General features: G+C 36.3%; 1 protein-coding gene across 1 annotated transcript in view; it reads right to left on the reverse strand.

The window, feature by feature from the left end:
- Nucleotides 1-1,449: 1,449 nt before the first annotated feature.
- The window catches only part of LOC121730903 (NACHT domain- and WD repeat-containing protein 1), a 166,750-nt gene continuing 147,992 nt past the window's right edge, over nucleotides 1,450-20,207 (reverse strand). Inside the window, exons 19-31 of the mRNA XM_042120113.1 lie at nucleotides 18,882-19,053; nucleotides 18,310-18,428; nucleotides 16,617-16,877; nucleotides 16,116-16,286; nucleotides 11,076-11,270; nucleotides 10,337-10,535; nucleotides 10,015-10,152; nucleotides 6,137-6,223; nucleotides 5,646-5,790; nucleotides 4,038-4,110; nucleotides 3,328-3,432; nucleotides 1,891-1,966; nucleotides 1,450-1,605 (exon numbers count right to left, since the gene is read on the reverse strand). Coding sequence (XP_041976047.1) covers nucleotides 1,589-1,605; nucleotides 1,891-1,966; nucleotides 3,328-3,432; nucleotides 4,038-4,110; nucleotides 5,646-5,790; nucleotides 6,137-6,223; nucleotides 10,015-10,152; nucleotides 10,337-10,535; nucleotides 11,076-11,270; nucleotides 16,116-16,286; nucleotides 16,617-16,877; nucleotides 18,310-18,428; nucleotides 18,882-19,053 — 1,758 coding nt within the window. The 3' untranslated portion in view covers nucleotides 1,450-1,588. The remainder of the gene's footprint in view (nucleotides 1,606-1,890; nucleotides 1,967-3,327; nucleotides 3,433-4,037; nucleotides 4,111-5,645; nucleotides 5,791-6,136; nucleotides 6,224-10,014; nucleotides 10,153-10,336; nucleotides 10,536-11,075; nucleotides 11,271-16,115; nucleotides 16,287-16,616; nucleotides 16,878-18,309; nucleotides 18,429-18,881; nucleotides 19,054-20,207) is intronic.

Genomic DNA, 20,207 nt, shown 5'->3' on the forward strand with positions numbered 1-20,207 from the left:
TATAAAGCATTATGAAGTCTAATGCTAATACTTAAACCTACTTATTACTAATATTATCTAAGAAGATAGGACCAGTTCCTTTATAGTACCAATTTACATTTTTTTATATAAAAAAAAATACGTATGCCACTCGGGGACTGCCGCGATAAAGCTATTGCAAAGCATTTTTTATCAAATTATGCAATTACAATTCGGATACGTCATGAGTAATTGCACGCACACAAATACCGTGCTGAAATCTGCCGAACTGATATGGCGTTAAACGATGCACCGCAACACCGCACCGCTGTGCCGGTCGGAGTGGGGAATGTTAGTTAGGTTTATTTTCGTTACGGAGATAAAAGCCCACGATAAAAGCTATGCAGTAGCTTAAAAATTGTAAGCAAATCGAAGTTGGTCAAAATAATATTAAAGTGATATTTCATTCGTCTGTTGTATAGTAAGTACCAGTTTGTAAAATTGTTTCACTTTGTACGAGTACAACAATTTGAATTTTCAATTGATTGGTTTCCAGTGACACTGACCGAACTGACCAGTGACCAGAGAATATGACATATTGAACGTAATAACCGCACTATTATTATCGGTATAGCAACATTTTTTAACTTTAAAATAAAAGTAGTTTTAAGTTTTGAAAAGAAAACTGTTGCTGAAATGATAATTCTATAGGCGCAAAGTGGTATTTATAAGTCGCGACACGACGAGTCGGACAATATCGTAGTTCCGATTTCGAATTTTCAAACAGTAAAGTTTCTCTTCTGCCACTTCATACACAGATTTACATACTTAAATAGAAAGTGATATTCACATTCTATTTATATAAATCTGTCAGAAAATAAAAACTTGTTTTCAAGGAACAGGTCCAATAATAGCCTACAAGATCACATTGCATAGAGGCTGGAGGTCTAGACTAACTTAGGTACGCTATAACATCCTATATATTAGGTATTTGATTATAATCATTACTTTAAGTACGATAGTGAATAACATAAATAACATTTTAAAGTATATACTTAACATAAAATTAAATAGTTTTCCCGAAGTTATGTTGTATTTGTCATTTTAATAAAATACCGTTAATGTGAACAAATGATCTTTTAAGTCCTGCGGGGCTAAAATGGTCGCTTTGGAGAATCTCATTATGATTCATAATATGTGTTTTTTAAATCGCAAAATGCAAGTCTGCTTGCAATTCATGTCTAGCAATTCGTACTAATTTGACATTGATTATTTTGACAGTTTTGACAATTCATTTGCTGAATTGATTGAGAGGAATTGCTAAATGTGACCATTTTAGCCCCGCTGTATTTAGTAGTATATCAGAGAAATTGATTCATTGTAAGATGGCGGGCATACATAATTTGGTCGGGCTATGTAAGTCGGCCATCTAGCATTGAATTAATTTGTCTGGTGGTATAATATAATAAAAAAAAAAAATTGATCTGATAACCTAAATAAATAATATGTTAGCACTTCGGGAAAACGTCTATAATTTTCAATAATCAAAAATAACTAAAACTAAAAATATGAGACCAGCTCGACTTTCAAATAAATATAGATAGTAGTAGTAAGAATAAAATTATACTTTCTACTCCACCATGTGTTCTGTGGAATAAAAATTAACTAAATTACTATGATTGTAGCTAATAATGAATACAATAACTAGCTAAAAGACGAGTTTTTATTAACATTGGAAAAGTTATAAGCAGACTAAGACAGCGAAACTTGAATACTAATATCACAATTATTGGTAAAAAAGGATAGTGCTTAAAATTCATTCCATTTAACGGAATTATATTTTTGAAAAATAAGTTGTCTAGAGTGTCTTTAATACTTTTTTTTAGTTTAATAATAATAATTATGATAGAAGTAATTAAACTCTTACAATACCTTGTTCTTCCACAGGAGTGTGATCCTCGTCTGAAGAGTCCACTCTCTCGATTAGAGAACTCTGCTTCGACAACGACTATAACAAGAACGTTCGTTTTAATGGTTTGTTATTTAGTTTAGTGTGTTCATATTATAATAGCCTGTGGCTATCCGAGGGGTATATAGAGTGGTGTACTTTATTTCAATATAGTTTTTGTGTCTATTATTGCTTGACTCTCCCAAAAACGTGTCTTTACAAAATGACAGACTGCGAATAGACCTAAGTGTAAAGAATAATAGAAGTTATATTTTCAGAAGAGCTAAATTATTATGGTAGTATAAAGAAAACTCTTGTCTTGAACTGTCAGTATATTTAAAGCCGTTGAGAGCAAATATTGCACAATGCACAATATTATATTATTATGATATCAGTCAGAAATTTGTATACCTATACATGGTGTAATACTTTAGGGTGTGTACGTGTTTCTCGTAGAGTTCACTGTGAAAGTAGCAGCGCTTAGTGTGGGTTGCACCAGAGGTTAAAGATGGTAAAAGTTAAAGTTAACGTTAATGTTATGGTTATAGTTAAGGTTTAATTTATCTTTAACTTTAACCTTAACTTTGACCGGAGAAATTAATAGTATTTCTTGTTATATCGGCACCAGAAGTACACAATCTGTGAAAATTTCAGAAGTCTAGCTATAGCGATTCTTGAGATACAGCCTGGAGACAGACAGACGGACAGACATTGAAGCCTCAGTAATAGAGTCCCGTTTTCACCCTATGGGCACGGAACCCTAAAAAATGAACCAAAAGAAAAAACAACGTAAACCAGCTTACAAAAAGAAATGAAATCCCAACAAAAACATTTTCATGTAAAAATGTTGCCAAGATGAGAACATAATATTATAGTTCGTCGTGGCAAAAAGTAGTGAGATCTCATGTAGAGCCAAGTTTCTTACCTTACATACTCAGCCCTAAATCTAAAAACCTTAAATTTACGCTAAAGCGCGGCAAAATATTTGATAATAATATTATAATGTGTCAGCCGCACGAGAAGAATCTAAAAACTCTACACATTAGTCAAAATCGGTGGCTTGACCATTTTATTATTTGTCAGGGCTTTGAACTTAATATACCGTAACTAATGATAAATGGCCAGGCCACCGATTTTAACTAATGTATAGAGTTTTTAGATTCTCCTCGAGCGGCTGACACATTATAATAAATTTTGCCGCGCTTTAGCATAAATTTAAGGTTTTTAGATTTAGGGCTGAGTATGTAAGGTAAGAAACTTGGCTCTACATGAGATCTCACTACTTTTTGCCACGACGAACTATAATATTATTTTGTCATCTTGGCAACATTTTTACATGAAAATGTTTTTGGTGGGATCACTTAGTTTTGTTACACCCTGTATAACTTTTACCACTACTATAATTTGGTCTGATATATTACCTTGTTGGACCGTCGTCGTGGCGGCGATATCTTGTTCCACAGAGCTTCCAGCTGGTCGAAGTGCTGCGATTGCGCGATCGCCGCCTGCTCCGGGCCCAGGCTCACCTAGTCATAATAGAATGAGGGTTTTTGAAAAATATTTCTTGACTTACCTACGCTTTGCAATCGGATATCGGATGCGATATCGGGTCGCATAAAGTGAAATCATTTTACATCTTCGGCATGTTTACGTTCGGTACCTATCATATCGTACGATGTGATAACTCCAATGAGGGTTTATGAAATTCTATTTTCCACCAGGTGCCGCTATGTAGACTGAGGGTCAATCGTGTAAAACTGCTGTCATATGTCACGATAATAAGTATGCCTATTAGTAAGTAAGTAAGTAAAGAAATATTTTATTTTATTTCTTTACTTCAATTACATTTTGCATACTATATACGATAGTAAAATGCAATTAAAAAGAAGAAAGGTTAAAAGTAATTATAGTGTGTGGGCCTCCAGTTTTGCTCGCATTTTATTACTCTACATCGAAATCAAACCCTAATGTAAATAATGACTCTTAAAATATGTAAATCAAAGACTCTTGTAACAATCAAAATTTGTTCGCTTACAGATGTAAAAGAAAGTATAGTCTAAGAGCCATCGTTTGTATTTTTATGCAAAATCAAATATAGTCAAAGAGCCATCGTTAGTTCGAGAGCACTCACCTGCGAGCCCAGGTCTTTGTTCTTGGCCTCCTGGATTTTGGAGATCTCCTCCATCGAAGCCGATACTGAGAATCTGTAATTGTCTCATTATTTTAATCCTGGTACAGAACGTTACATACAGGGTGTAACAAAAACTAGTGATAATAATTTAGGGTATGTACATGTTCCTTGTAGAGAGTTCACTGTGAAAGTAGCAGCTCTGAAAGATGAAAATTTTTTTTCACTTTTGTATGGGCAAGGACCCGAGCGTCACGAGTTTCCCCATACAAAAGTGAAAAAAAATTTTAGTCTTTCAGCGCTGCTACTTTCACAGTGAACTCTATACAAGGAACACATACACACCCTAAAGTATTATCACTTATTTTTGTTACACCCTATATAATTATAATACATAATATTATTTTCTTCTGTGACAGAACTGAGCCTTTAGCTAAGATGTTTCCTTAATCGATTATTTATAGAATCGCCGATTAAAATGTATTAAATTCACATAAGCGTTCGATAATATGAGTACCCCGAGTTGACGTTCGACTTATCTAATGTCAATTCTATACATTTTGATTGGCGATTCTATAAAGAAGTGATTAAGAAAACGTCTTGGCTATAGGTTTATGTATACAGCCCACTTTCATACGATAATTTCAACAGCGAAGTTCGAAATCTAAAATGTCTGGAATTTAATATAACGAATCGCTAAGTGTGTTTATTAAAGCGTTACTACGATGCGTTATGTCAAATTTGAAATTCCCAATCGTTTATCCTTTCTAATAATTCCTCCTTTGATAACTTTATTATCAAACTATTTTATATGAATGTGAGTTAGCTAAAAATTAAATAAAGTTGCAGAAGACTATAAATATTTTGCATATTAGGTTAATATTGATGGTTTCCGTACATGATATTTCTAAACTGTGACAGACTACGTATTATGTTTTTAGAATAAATACCAAAGGTATTTTTAACGTGTCAAAAATACACTATTTTTCACACAGGTCATGTATAAATTCTGAATCATTTTAACGTTTCATGTAAACTACGCAGAATAGCGGTTGGAACATGAAATATGTGTGATCGTTACATATTCCTATATGTTTTTGAATAAAATATATTAAATGGGACTTTTTGATAAAGTTATACACCCGTACCTACTGTATACCCATATTTTATATTGTATCGCTTTACAATTTGTGGCCTTCCGAGAATTTTAAATTCTATCGGATATATTCCTCGTATCCATTTAATTTTGAAGTACATACAATTACTAATAAAACGAAGTATTTTCTGCCGTAGAAATCCCAGGATCTGTGTTAAGAGTATATCGGAACTAGTCAAATACAGTAATTAGTAATTGCGATAATCTTTAAATAATAATATAATACTCCCCACACCGGTTTCGGTGACGGTGGCCGGTTTCATTGAAACCAGACCAGGTACGCAGGAGTAATTTTATAGTGCCCAAGTGTGTGCGCAGTACATAAGAGCACTCTCTATTCCTTTACTCTCATAACCCAGTGGGACGGAAGACCGACACGACTGGCGAGAGATCAGGCGCAGGACCGACTTTTTACATGCCCATCCGACACATGGATCATCTTACTTGTCTCCTACCTTCTTTTCAGCCGTTCGTCCACCTGCGCCATCATGGCCGCGGAGGTCAGATGGGCGTACTTCTTCTGCCACGTGTACGTGTCCAGTGACACCTCCTTCTTGAGCAGACGACGCATCGGTCGCTTCGGCGCCAGAGGACGGAGTTCTAGAAGAATAGTTTATGTTGTCAAATCTTTAAAGTTTTAAGAGATTCCTTTTCTAGGTATTTTACTAAAGCTCTGAAATAGATGCGCTGTCTACATGTAAACGCAAGAAGCTGACCGCTTTTACATTCCGGACATTTGGGTTTTGAAGTTTTTAGACATTGTTGTTTTAGGTGTGTAATAACTAATATATTTTTAGGCTCTGTTTTAAAGAGAAAAATAGAATTAAACTTAAGACTACCCATCTTGATTTATTCATAAAAAAAACTCCAACATAATCCATTAAAGGTTGCTCATTGCTCAAGTATCGCTGCAAATCGATCAATAGAATGCACAACTAATATTTACCGTCGGCGTCCTTGGTGGGCGCGGCGTAGGTCGGAATCTTGACGTACGTAGCCGGCGTGTTGTGCAGGCAGATTATTGGCAGGCAACCTGTTGAATGACGGGTCTGTTAGACTTGGAGCATAGGTTAGTCTTGCTTGAATAGTATATTAATGTACCATCGTAGAAATTGATTTATAGGCAGTTGATGGACCTGCGTCATTTGGCCGAATTATATCAATATGTAATGGTGGATTTACACGGGTCGATTTTAGTCGTGCGACAAGTCACTAGTCGAATCGCCTGTCCAAGCCGAATCGCCACCCCATTTACACAGTTATACAAACATTGCTTGTGACTAGTTCATTCTTTGTGAAAATGTCGCGTAAAACAGTCGCATTGCGTAGGGGCATTGAAATCGTTGGACAATCCATTATTTGAGAAATAATTTACCAATTAAAAAAGAAAGAAAAATATACTACGGTGAGGCTACAGTGCAGACGAACTATGTATTCGCAGCAAGCGATACGCCGCACGGAGGTTTTCGCCGTGCGGCTATAGTCACCCGTGTAAGCCACGAATAAGTCGTCAACTGTCGACTGGGCTGGGTTTGACTTAACGTGACCAAAATACTTAGGTCCGCCATCTGCCTATGAATCAACTTTCCTGATGTCTGTTAAAATTCGATAGTCAACTAGCGGGCCCGACGGACATCGTCTGGTCATCTATGAAGTTTATATGGTCGGTTAGGTTACAATAATTCTTTAGGTCCTTTGAAATAATTCTAAACATACGTAAAAAGTTCTTAAAACTTAAAAAATTGTACGTAATTCATTAATTTTTTTCTCCCCGTAAGAACCATCCTCGTACTTCAAGGGTGCTCCTTGAAGTACAATGTAAAAGAAATTAGCGAAATCGGTTTAGCCGCTCTCGAAATTTTCCTGTTTAAAATACTGCTTAACACAAAACGAAACTTTTGAAGCTATCTCACATCGAAACTCTCAACTTGTTGGTTCTAAATGAGAACATTAAAACATTTAAATTCAAAACGTAAAAGCCACAGGTTTTAATTATGCAATAGCTATCAGATAACACAAGTTATTCACCGTATCAATCGATCTTAATGAAAACCATTAGGGGGATTGCTCGCATGTCGGCGATGAGGGAACGGCATAATATTATATTTTACGACTATCCTGAATTATAATGCCTCCTATGTCGCAGATATTTATCTGTAGAAATTATATCCGTGCGGTTCATTTATGTGACTTGCCTTTTCCATAATAATAAAAATATTGGAAAAACAGATAACTGATAAGTTATTGTGTGAGTTGTTTTGTCTATAATTTATCAGTTATGTTTTTTTTTTTATGAAATAAGGGGGCAAACGAGCAAACGGGTCACCTGATGGAAAGCAACTTCCGTCGCCCATGGACACTCGCAGCATCAGAAGAGCTGCAGGTGCGTTGCCTGCCTTTTTAAGAGGGAATAGGGGAGGGTAGGGATGGGAAGGGAATAGGGAAGGAATAGGGTAGGGGATTGGGCCCCCGGTAAACTCACTCACTCGGCGAAACACAGCGCTAGCGCTGTTTCACGCCGGTTTTCTGTGAGAACGTGGTATTTATCCGGTCGAGCCGGCCCATTCGTGCCGAAGCATGGCTCTCCCACGTATAAATGTGTTATTTATGTGTTTTTCTACGATGGAAAATGCACAATATAAAGTTGTCCGCTTACTGCTTAGTCAAAATTTTATTAGCAAGGAGGTAAATATTGCAATAAAAAAATGTTAAAACATTGTTTTAATGACGTGCACTATTTAAACAATGAAAATTGAAATACACTCTGACGAATATACTAACAAAATTGTTTTGAAGCAAAAAAAATCTACAAATATTATACAGTAAAGGTTTATAACCTTTTTTTTTTAAACTCGGTTAAATGTAAAATGAAACGAATATTCCAATAGACCAAAAGTGCAAAATGCACATTTAAATTATCATTTGATAGTGCGGGTGAGGTCGATGAATAAAATTAGAATTTCGAATCATCTTCAAAAGGTTGCACTGAAATTGCTACCTCGGAGTCCTCAAACGTGCATTGATTTGAGTCTGATTGCGGACTGAAAAAGTCGAGTGAAAGCTATTTGATTTAACTTTTTTATTATTATTCAAATATGCTTAAATTTCAATACTTTGCTTATAGTATTGGATCCGACCGTAAATTCCTGCAGGAATCGTTTTTTTCGATCAAATATATTTTAAAATAATCTTTAGAACGTATAGACTGGATTAATGTTGGGTTGCCTTGACAAAAGTAGCCGCAAGTACCTCTAATTAAGTTGAATGTTCATGAGATAAATGCATAATATGCATGTATATTTTTTTCAGTAAATTTTACATCATTTGAAAGAAAATGACGTGAGAAAATAAGGTATAAATGGTTGCCAGCTCCGTCGGCCGCAACCTAGGGTTGCCAGCCCGTAAACAGACATAGTTCTTCATCAAAATTGAAGCATCGATTTTTTAAATAATTTTGATACCAAATTAAAGTTTTATGCATTTTGTGCATGAATATCCATGGTTGCCAGTTGCACGATAGCCGCAAACTGGGGTTGCCATCACTTTTGTATATGACAAATGTTCAGGCCTACAATTATTATGCCTGGCATTATTTGAGGAGAGAACTCGCAAGATTGCTATTTTTATTTAACAGGCGTTTTTATTTTTATGTGTATTGTCATGTCATTCCTCAATGTCATTCAGTAGTGCTAGCACGGCGACCAGCGGAAATGCGAAAGTATGGACAAACTGTGGAAATAAACCTAAGGTGCCGTTCCGATCTTTTTTCGTCCCGAAAAATTCAATTAAAATGCCACTTTATGACAGACTATAGTCACAAACTGTGGAGATAAACTTAAGGTGCCGTTCCGCTCTTTTTTAGTTCCGAATAATTCAATTAAAAAGCCACTTTATGACAGACTATAGTTCTAAAAATTCAAATAATATCCTACATTATGACATATACTATAGTGTGTCATAAAGTGGCATTTTAATTGAATTTTTCGGAACGAAAAAAGATCGGAACGGCACCTTAGGTTTATTTCCACAGTTTGTCCATACTTTCGCATTTCCGCTGGTCGCCGTGCTACCGCTACAGGAATGACTTCTTAATTCTCTTACTTTTCTATTGAATGCATGCAAGTTTGTATTACGGGCTTTCATTTTGCTCAATTAGAGGTACTTGCGGCTAGTTTTAACAAGGCAACCCAACATTAATCCATTCTATACGTTCTAAAGATTATTTTAAAATATATTTGATCGAAAAAAACGATTCATGCAGAATTTTGCGGTCGGATCTTAGGATATTACCTTTTTTACGAATGTCAATTCTTAAACCTATTTCAAATGCTTATAATATTTTAACTCTGATTTTAAGTAGATAGTATATTTAAAATATAATAAAGTCGAACTGAGTTTTTGCTAGGTTTTTGATAACAATATTTCATTTAATCTAGAATTGACTAGCGCTCCACTAAAGCTTACCACTAGCCTTTTACATTATAATTTAAAAAAAATTACATGGCAAAATTATTTCCGCATCTCAGGCGGCATAGGGACATCGACTGGGGTATGTGACTCCTTACTCTTTAGGCTAGGGTCTATCTCTAAGATCTAATAGTACTCTACTAAAGACAAGTAAGGCTTTATGCAGACGAACGGCACCGTCCAACGGCAGATACAAATGTAGCCGTCGATACGTCTTGTCGACGGCAGGCGACTGCTATAGTTGTATCTGTCGTTGAATGGTAAGTGCCGTTCGTGTGTAACAAGCCTTACGGAAACGATTAAGCCAACCGCAATTACTACCACTAACTAGCCTAGTTAAGTGATTATTGTTTTTACCTCTGTCCAACAAATGTACGACGATCCTGGAGCAGTCGCTAGTGATTTGGAAGCCCAGCAGTGGGACGTGCAGCGCCAGTGACGTCAGTGCTAACCCACGTTTCGTCTCCCAAATTATTAGGGTCTTGTCTTCGGCACCTATAGAAAAAGAGAAACAGTAGTTATAAGTATATGCATGAAGGTCAATTTATCGATTCTTTTAAGGTGGCTCGGCTGTTGTAATTTAGTAATCATAGACTGGTGTCAATTGATGTTGAGATTGCAGTCCCACAAGCCTAACGCCACCTGCATATTGCTATCTCTTTCTATTTACTGGACGTACCTGAGACAGCAATAGATCCGTCGCCTGTGACCTTGACGCACGTGACCTTTCCCAGGTGTCCGGACAGCAGGTGAAGGTCGGTGCCGGTGTTGATGTCCCACACGATGAGGTTGCAGTCCCAAGAGCCGGATACCACCTGGGTCTTGTTCGTTATCGACACCGCCACGCACGTCACTATGTCCGTGTGACCGACTAGCACCTGGAAAATGAGGCTTTGTTAGTAAAAGTCATTAATCAGCCCAAGGTCGTTTTTATCTGCAATACAGATGGTCCAATAAAATATAGATGGTCTAGCCTATATGTCGCAAATTCTAGCCAGCTTAAACATGCAGCATGTTTGAGTGAACCCATACTGCACTTACTGTGCGATTTTCAGATCATGGGGTAGTATACTACAAGTCTTGGCATCTGCCAAGAATCAAAGATTAATGCATTTGGTTACTGCGTCAGTTTTCCGCCTCTAACCTGTCATATACTTTAAGTGACATATTGCATGGTGAAGATGTGTCAGCGTTTCGTCAGAGCTCTTCTTCTTCAAAAAAGGGAAGAACGTACATCCAGCTATCTCAAAACACATCTGAGTAAATTTCCCACCATTAGCTGCCACACTTTAAGCGGCATGTCATATGACGTTTAACGATGTGTTGGGAATCTGCCGTCAGCGCGAACAAGTATTAGCTCTCCTGTTTTTCTTATCCTTAGAAGCAAAGGCCTCAAATCTTTCTATCTAAAAACTTACTTGAGACAATTTCCCGCCATTGAGCTGCCACACTTTGAGCGACATATCACAGGAGCCAGTGACGATGTGTTGGGAGTCCGCCGTCAGCGCGAAACATGTCACTCTCTCGGCGTGCGACACGGACCTCTTCTCTTCGCTTATATCACCCTCCGCGAGAGCCCAGATGCGGACAGAGTTATCGCCGTCGGATAATACCTAGAGAAAGAGATTATAGAAATAGAGATAAAAGGAACTGTAATTATTACTAGCGTAAATGCCCTTTTCACGCGGGATCATAATTGATAATATGAATGCGAAGCTGTCTTTAGCATGCACAATCTATGTCGGTTATGGGCAATCATAGATAAATACTCTTTCTCAGTTGGTAGAGCATGAAAATCTTTCGCAATTGCTTGTGTTGACAGTAGGCCCATAGGGTTATAGCCCTATGGGCCCACATGGAGAGGCCAAACAAATTTAAAGATCAAAAATTTACGTTATTTTAATCAACTACATCATATTATTATCTGTATTATGATGTTTATGTCAAAGCAATGATATAAGATATTTAACCACTACCACTTAGCTATAAAAATAAGAGTACATATTTTTACTTTTTTTTAATTTACTTATATATTTTTCTTCGGACTTTAAGTATGTGTCGTATACAGATATCTTATTGACTATCGCATCACGAAACTACTCGACAATAAAGTAAGCGACAGTTACTTTACTGCTGATTCGAAATTGAATTATAAAACAGTTTCATGAACATTTGGGCCGAAACATGCACTTTAAAACTTAGAAGATCGATAGACGATAGACCACAATTAATATTTGACGAACAGATGTAAAAGTTTGTTGCCGCAATTTCCATTAAATATTTATAGTTCACTCCGACTCGGTCAATAATGTAAACGCGCCGCAATATTGAAAGAAGACGTTTAGATAATAAGCCTAATAAAAGGGAAAATTAACATGTCTTTATGTATTTCTTTTCAACTAAAAATTGTACGCGGCTTCGCTCGCTAAAAGTAACATCAGTAATAATACTTTTTCTCGTAATAGTAGTCTGTAGTAGTCTATTCTGTCTTTTCAAAATTTTATCAAAATCGGTCCTGAAGTTTCCGAAATAGTTTAGATATAAGTACAATGTACATTCACTTTAAAACTTTTTAACCTACGATATTTCTGAGTTATATTGTAAAATATGAGGCGTTGTACATTTGTGAGCACAAACCATAAACGAGCTGTCAAACGAAACCGAAATTGATTTACGTCTGTGTGTAAAAAATATTTACATATTAAACACTTACACAAGCATCTTTCGAGATTAAATTGTCAACGTGTCGATAAGTGCCGACTGGACGTCAAAAAGATGAAAAAAATTGGTTCTGCTGTCACGTGTCACACTTGCTCAGGCCTTTGTTTCTCTATTCCGATAGGTATATTAACTTTATGGGACAAACAAAAATTATGTTGATTGATGAGCGACTAACGTGAACGTTCCAAACACTTTTATTACCAGCCACCTAAGGCAAAGGTATTTTCATTATAAACCAACATTTCAAACACAATTTCCTTTCAATTAGGTACGTTTTTCTAGTACAGTTGGAAAGTAATTTATTTCTTTTCTTTTTCCTGCACGGTATTGTGCTCGGAGGTGCTGCTGGGAATAACAGTAGGCTGATCGGTTTCAATTTATTTTAAAGGAAGAATGAGTCAGCTTATTGGCTACGTGCAAGTAAGTGGGTATAAAACCCAACCAAAATACAGCTACCAATCTAACGTAACAGAGTTGGGTTATGTTAAGAATATATTCAGATACGGTAAAGAGAGAATAAAATAGTTATATTATTAATATTACAAATTGTGATATAACCACGTACAATCTGTGAAATTGCTGGCAGATGAGGGACCTACGTAATTTGGTCTAAAACGTTCATAAACAAGCTTAACTCATTCACTGCCTTTCCGAAAAGTAACAACGTTACCCAGGTTCCGCCATACCATATCCATACTATGCAGCCCGCCCATATCGGCGGTCCCGGCATCTCGATTTAAATGCATTCTTGCCCGCCCATTGGCGTTTTCGGCACGAAGCTTCAGATTCAGTCATGAATCGTTTCGAATGCTCTGTTAATACATGTACTGTATCGTGCGTAAAACGTGTTACATAATTATGTGCAGTTGAAAATCAACCCGCCCATGGGTGCTCTCGGCATGTGAGCTAAAAAAAATTGCCCGCCGATGGGCGGGCTCGGCACTGAATGGGTTAAGCTTATAAATTAAAGTTTCTCTCGAAGTATTTACGGGCGCGAATCTTCTTACGTTGCGGCGCGTCTCAACTCAAACTTCAGATTCTAATAAGTGCTCCCAATTTTGATCGCCTTTTCTTGTTAATTAAAATACAATATTATTATGAAAGACAGCTTATGTTTGTTCGCCTGTAGTTTTGTTATGATAACTAATTTAGTTCTAGAAATAAGCCCTAATTCTAGAGAATTATCCGCGATAGATCGCGGCTAAAACTTTAAAGACTTTGTTGTTTTTGGGATAAAGGCATGTGGTTGTATTATTAGACAAAATTATATTGTATCTAAGAAGAGTAGACCAACATTATTTGGTAAGGTTATGACAATATTAATAATAGTTTTTTCATGGAATTAGTAGTCGCTGTAGCACTTTTCTGGTAGTATTTCAGCGGCACTAGAAGACATTTAATGATTACTTTAATTTAATTACGGTTTTGACAAAGTATAATTCCCATTATAGTTATGTTATCTTTAAGGGGCGATTTCACCAAAGAAATGGAACGCGTTCAAAGCACTCTGAACCGGTTCAAAACCTATAAACGCGATTATAACATCAAAATGCATTTCACCAGCATAAATTGAACGCGTTCACAGCAAATCGGAGTTTTATCTTCTGAACGCCCAAAGTCCGAAGTTTAACGTCATAAAACTCATTCAAGCTCTGTCATGGCGGAACGAAAAACACAGACAAAAGAAATGTCAAGATGACAGTTTTGACACATGCCTTTGTTAGTTTATGTTTTGTTTCTTGCTATTTTGTAGTTAAATTAACATGAAAAGGCTTTAAAATGATGAAAACATGTAAAATAATCGCGTGACGTCACGTAAACTTAGATTTAATAATCGCGATCAAAAGAAGTTTGTGAAATCCAATCGAAACAAAACGAGAACGTCGCAGCATGAACGCGTTCAATGGGAAATAAGTTTTATAAAACTAAGTATTATGTGTGTTTGGTGAAATCCCACCTAAATTTCTATATGAAAGCAGCTGTTTTTTTTTTAAATAATAAATATTATGTATTAATTTCAGCTAAAATGAAAACTAACACTGGCGTAATATGAAAACTTCGCGTGTAAACCTCAAACAGAGAGTGTCATCACTCATCAACATCTTATAAGTAAAACGACGTACTTGGTCCAAGTAGTCGAAATGTTGTAGCGATAGTCATAGAGCCAGAGCCCGATCTAAGGGGGGGCGAGCCGGGCATTTGCCCAGAGCGGCAAAAATGAGGGGCGGCGAAATTGACTAATTCCTATCTTCCAACATAGCCATCCACCACTTAAGAGGATTCCACACCGCCGTTTTTCCATACAAACGCTGTCCCCTGTTTCCTCCCTGGATAATGCCGGTAGAGTTATGATTTTTTTCCTGAATATCTATGGCCACTATTAGCATGTCCGTATGTTTTCTTTTTTTTCATAATTTAATTATTAAAAAAGATAAGAACGTCCAAAAACCCAAAAAAATGGCCAGATTTTCCTCTGTGTTCAAACACCCAGAAAACAAAACTGGCTAGAATATACAAAAAAAATAAAACATAGGAACACAGCTCAAGCCTTGCTTTAATTCTTAATGAAAAAAATACTTAAATCGGTTAAGTTTTGGAGAAGGAATCAGCGGACAACGAATCGAAGATTTTCTGTTCTTTTATTAGAACTTTTGTCGTGTTGTCTCTATCGCGCTTTGCGGTGGGAGACTTGAGATCGGTGAGACAGCAATACATTTTAAAATACCTATTTTCAATTTCTCTCGCCCCTGGTGTATCCTCTTAAGTTTGAGAATTTTAACAGCTAACCTACCTTAAGTTTGCTAGTGGAAATATTTGAGTATTTGACTTAAATATTCCTCCCATTTTCCCCCAACAAATATTATGTTTTCTGTATATGTAAAGGGCGGCGAAAATGATCTTTGCCTGGAGCAGCTAAATGGCTAGATCGGGTCCTGCATAGAGCTCCTTTATTAATGTCATTTAAACAAGAATTTTCTTCTGCACATTTTAGTTCTGTAGAAGGAAATTATAAGTTTTGCAGCATGTTTAGCCTGCAGGTATAAAGAAATGAAAATACTTAAATCGCTATAGTATTTTTAACAAGAAGCTCTTTATTTTGCATTGTTATTGTTCGCCATATTTGTGAATTGAGTCTAACGTGATTATGAACTTGGATTCCCGTGTTGTCGATCTGTTGTGAATTTCCATTTGTTGAATATTAATGTGCAGCTAACTGTTGGATTACTTTCAATTGGTTTGTTAAAGCTGCTTTATTGATTTTTACGTTTTTGTATTGCTATAAATATGGGTATTTAGGTCAGCGATCGTTTGACGAAAGATATTACTAATTACTTTGGATAATACACTTATTTCTTTTGTTTTTCACTAAAATATAAGATAAAGCACGATATTTTGCTAAGTAATAAACAAAATTACTAGGTAGGCGATGGCCGCAAATGAACCTAAGTATTTTAAGGAATTGCCTACAGAATGAAATGACACACGACATAAAAATAAACAACGAGACTGATTGCAATTTAATTAGCAAAAAAAATGTTTACAACGTGGCAGCCGTAGGTATATTCCGCCACTGTTAAGATTATTCCGTTTTAATTATACTACTATATTGTTGTTAATTCTCTACTCAAAATGTCGTCAATGTCGCTTCAGCGATTTAAGCATAAAGAACAGACAGACAGACGTAATAAAAAACATACATACCTACTTTCGCATTTATAATATTTTGTAATACTCACCGCATACTTCATATTCAGCGTAACGTCTATGCTAGTGGAGGGGCAGGTGGCGGAAAGCAGCACGATGCCCGAGTCCACCAGCCACACGTGGACGTGACGGGAGCGATCGCCCGACATCGCGCGACGACCGTCCGACATCATTAGTAATGTTTGCAGAGCTGATTGGTGACCCTGATGAAAATTTACTGAGATAAGCTTGGCTAAAGATTAGGTGTGATTGTGATGTTTCTGATTTCTCATTATATGTTATTGTAAAAAAAATCTTGGAAATGGAAATTATTTTAGCTACAGGACAGGACAGTATATATACTTATAAAAAAATCAATTTGCTAACGGCTCTGACTCAATCTTAATTTCTTTATTGTTAATTATTATGAGACAATGTAAGAAAGTGATAACAGCTATCTATTACAAACATAGTCGCCGTTATAGATCCCATATGCCCGCTGAGGGTCGTTTTTAGTCTGCGCTTAAATCTCTCAACTACGAGTAAGACCATACCTTATAAGTCAGCGACGGTGAGTTATCAGCGAGTTGCCAAACGACCACTGTCCTGTCTTCGGACCCGCTCAGTACGAGCAGGTTATTGGGTGAGAAGGTCACACAGGTGATATGGCCCATGTGCCCGCTGAGGGTAGCCTGTAGCCTGTGAGTAGACAGCTGCCAGACTCGCACCAGGCCGCGAGCACAACCGCTGGCCGCCAGTTGGCCGTCCCGAGACACTTCGAGACAGCTGATCGGGATGAGCTCGTTCTGTTCGGCCTGGGGGAATTGGTAACAATTGGTTGGTTAGCTATTGATGATTGTTTGTTATTAATAATTTTCAGCAGTTTTACAATTAATATTAGATTACCTATTTAACAGACATAATATACATCAATTAAGATAAATGTGTAGAAAGATTGACGAATACACGTTAGTTGTCTATTTTTCGTCTTTCTGTTTTTGGGTGTATTGCTTGTTCATCATCATGAGTTACTAATTTCTAAGTACTCAATGTAAGGAAAATAATGCCCCATAAAAATGATATTAGATGGTTTTTAAAGAAATACAGAAAGTCAATTCCTTGTCACCTTATAATTTTCCCTATTTGTATAGACCTTTTCTACTAAAAAAGTAAAGGAAATTCTCATAGGTATATTCAGTGGAAACGTGACATTTTCCCCTTTGATCGGTTTCCATGAATTTGGTGTAATATCCGGCCTCGGCGGATGCGCGTCTGATACAATGTTAGCTTTGTTGATGGCGATCTAAATTACGCCTCTAATGTTTCTTTACCTACTTAAAATATTTTGTCATTTCTAAAATACATCAACAATATTTATTTTCACATGTGAAGTGTAAATAAATATTGTGTGTAAAATGTAAATAAATATAGTATGCACGATATTATATGAAGCACGCTACTTATAATACCAATAAATTAGTTAAATTGTTCAATACATGTAAACTCTAATAGCGTTAGTTTGAATCTGGCTCGAAGGACCAAGTTGCAAACAAGGACTTTGTTAGTACGTGCGATATGGGAATTTAGCATAATTTACGAATAATACATGCTAAAAACTTAAGTTTTTCCTATATGAAAGTAATAATACACATAACTTGTTAATCGCTTCATAACTGGGGATTTGCACAGCATTTTTCACTGTGCTGTTATGGTTCAAACTACGCTGCTAGTCACAAAATTTCATAGAAAGTTTGACATTTACTATGAAGTTTTGTGACACGTGTCGTGGTTTGGTAAGAGGAAGCTTAATCTCTTATTGCTTGGCAAAATTAACCGAACCAAATCGCAAGTACTCATATTTCCACTGTGCAATAAAAGTTGTACTATCAGACAAATTGATTCATAGGCAGATAGGGGGACCAATATGATTTAGTTGCGTCATGTCAAACCCAGCCGACAGATCACGATTCACGACTAAGGGCCGAATCACACCGGAATGGCAGCGCAGCGGCGATCATTTTCAGTGTCATATGATTTTAAACTTTATCTTCATTATTGTAATACATAGTATCGCTTGAGAAACCGCGGCGGCCGCGAGACTTTTCAAGTTTCTCATTCATTAGTTTCTCAGCCATTCCGGTGCGAATCGGCCCTAACATTGAATTGACACAATTCGACCAAATACTCTACGTCTTCAAAGTAACGCGTATCAATATTAATAAGTATGTTTTAAGGTTTTGGACTTACCTGCAACAGAGTAATGTTAGTTCTTGACTTGGTCTGCCGCCGGCTCATCTGTTTGGTCGGCCTGAAGTTTGTCAAGTTGTCTTCCGTATGGAATGAATAAATTGTCACACGATTGCCACCTAGTTGGAAAAAATACTATGGTTAAACAATTTTAGACAAAAATTTTTAACTACATTAAAAGTAATTACTATGAAAATCCTATTGGGAAAACTTTATTGTTTAAAAATAATGATAAATTTAAACCATATTAAAGATAATTGGATAAAAATTAAACGAAAACCAACTGTAATCTCCAATGTTTTTTCTCAATCACTCGCGTAAAGGATTACGCTATTACAAAATTAAAATTTAAGTAGATTTCTCATTGCATGTTAATTTTTCCAATTATTTAATTTCAGTATATTTTTACGAAATGGAACGAATAAGGTATAATTACTTTATTATTATTTATTTTAATATACGAAACTTTGGAATTTATAATCTTGGATTGTTCGTCGGTTGTATGTAATAAAACTATTAATAATATTGCTTTGTCCCGGACAATCCGCATACAAAGGTCTGACAAATCTTACCAGCGGCCAACAAGAAGTGGTCCTTGTCAGCAATGGCCAATGCTGCCAGGTCGTGTGCTGCCGCCAACGTCCGTAACAGCTGCGCGCTGTGCAGGCTGTATATGTAGATCCTCTGGTCAGCGCAACCCACCGCCGCTCGGGAGGAGTCATGGCCCACGCAAAAGCATTTCACCTGGACAAAATATAATAACATACCCTAAAGTATTATCACTTAGTTTTGTTACACCCTGTATAATATTGTATTATTATATTGTGTTTTTTTATATATATTTATATAATATTGTATTATTATTGTATTGTGTATACACATGTTCAATATAGACACGCCTAAATCACTGGACCTTTACCCTTCCTTTTGGCTTTATTGGGTAACAAAATGAGTTATCGCAGGATGCTTTTGGTGATATGATATTTATGGGGGATATTCTGCTCACATAAGAATTTCAGGAAGTATACCCGATGGGAATTCCTATTTGAGATTGTATCCCAAAAATTTAGGTATGCTGCTCCAGGAATAGCCTTTTGAATTAACCAATAGGGTTCTAAATACGTGCCCCGGGTAGGGTCCAATATTATTATATTCAACAAACTCAAGAGGTATTTCTAAATTTTCTACATTTTAGTCATAATATATATAATATATTATAAAACTATTTTTCAATAAAATAGTTTTATAATATATAAGAAGACTAGCGTCCCGCCCCGGCGTCGCACGGGTATAAAATATATAGCCACTGAAAAAATGGTTAAAATTGATAGCCTATGATCCTTCACGTGGTCTACTTCTTATCTGTGCCAAATAACATAAAAATTGCTCCTGTAGTTCGCGAGATAAGTTTTGTTCCTCGATTCGAGGTTTGAACTTATAGTGAATTGGTAAAATTATTTATTTACCTCCTTAGATTAAATATGGCTCTCTCAGCAAAAAGTATAAAGTTTCTTCTCTTAACAACATAAAACAATGTAAGTACTTTTTGCAATTTATCTCAGGAGAAACTATTTAGTTCTTATACACTATATTTTACATGATGCTAGGAACTAATTGGATACGACCCTGGGGCCCCTAGCCAAAACTTTTCTCTATCACTTCTATATAGAACCGTCGATCGAAATGTATGGAGTTGACATTAGACGAGTCGAACGACAACTTCATATTATCGAACGCTCATGTCAATTTCATACAATTTGATCGCCAATTCTATAAAGGAGCGACAAAGAAAACACCTTGGCTAAAGGGCTGAAGCGGCCTGAGGCGTATCCAACCGGCAACCACTAACGTATTGCTTTTTTACGTTAAAAGCTTTTTGTTGGGAACACGCGAACTAT

Source organism: Aricia agestis, chromosome 10 (genome assembly GCF_905147365.1).
Source record: "Aricia agestis chromosome 10, ilAriAges1.1, whole genome shotgun sequence".
NCBI classification, from domain to species: domain Eukaryota; kingdom Metazoa; phylum Arthropoda; class Insecta; order Lepidoptera; family Lycaenidae; genus Aricia; species Aricia agestis.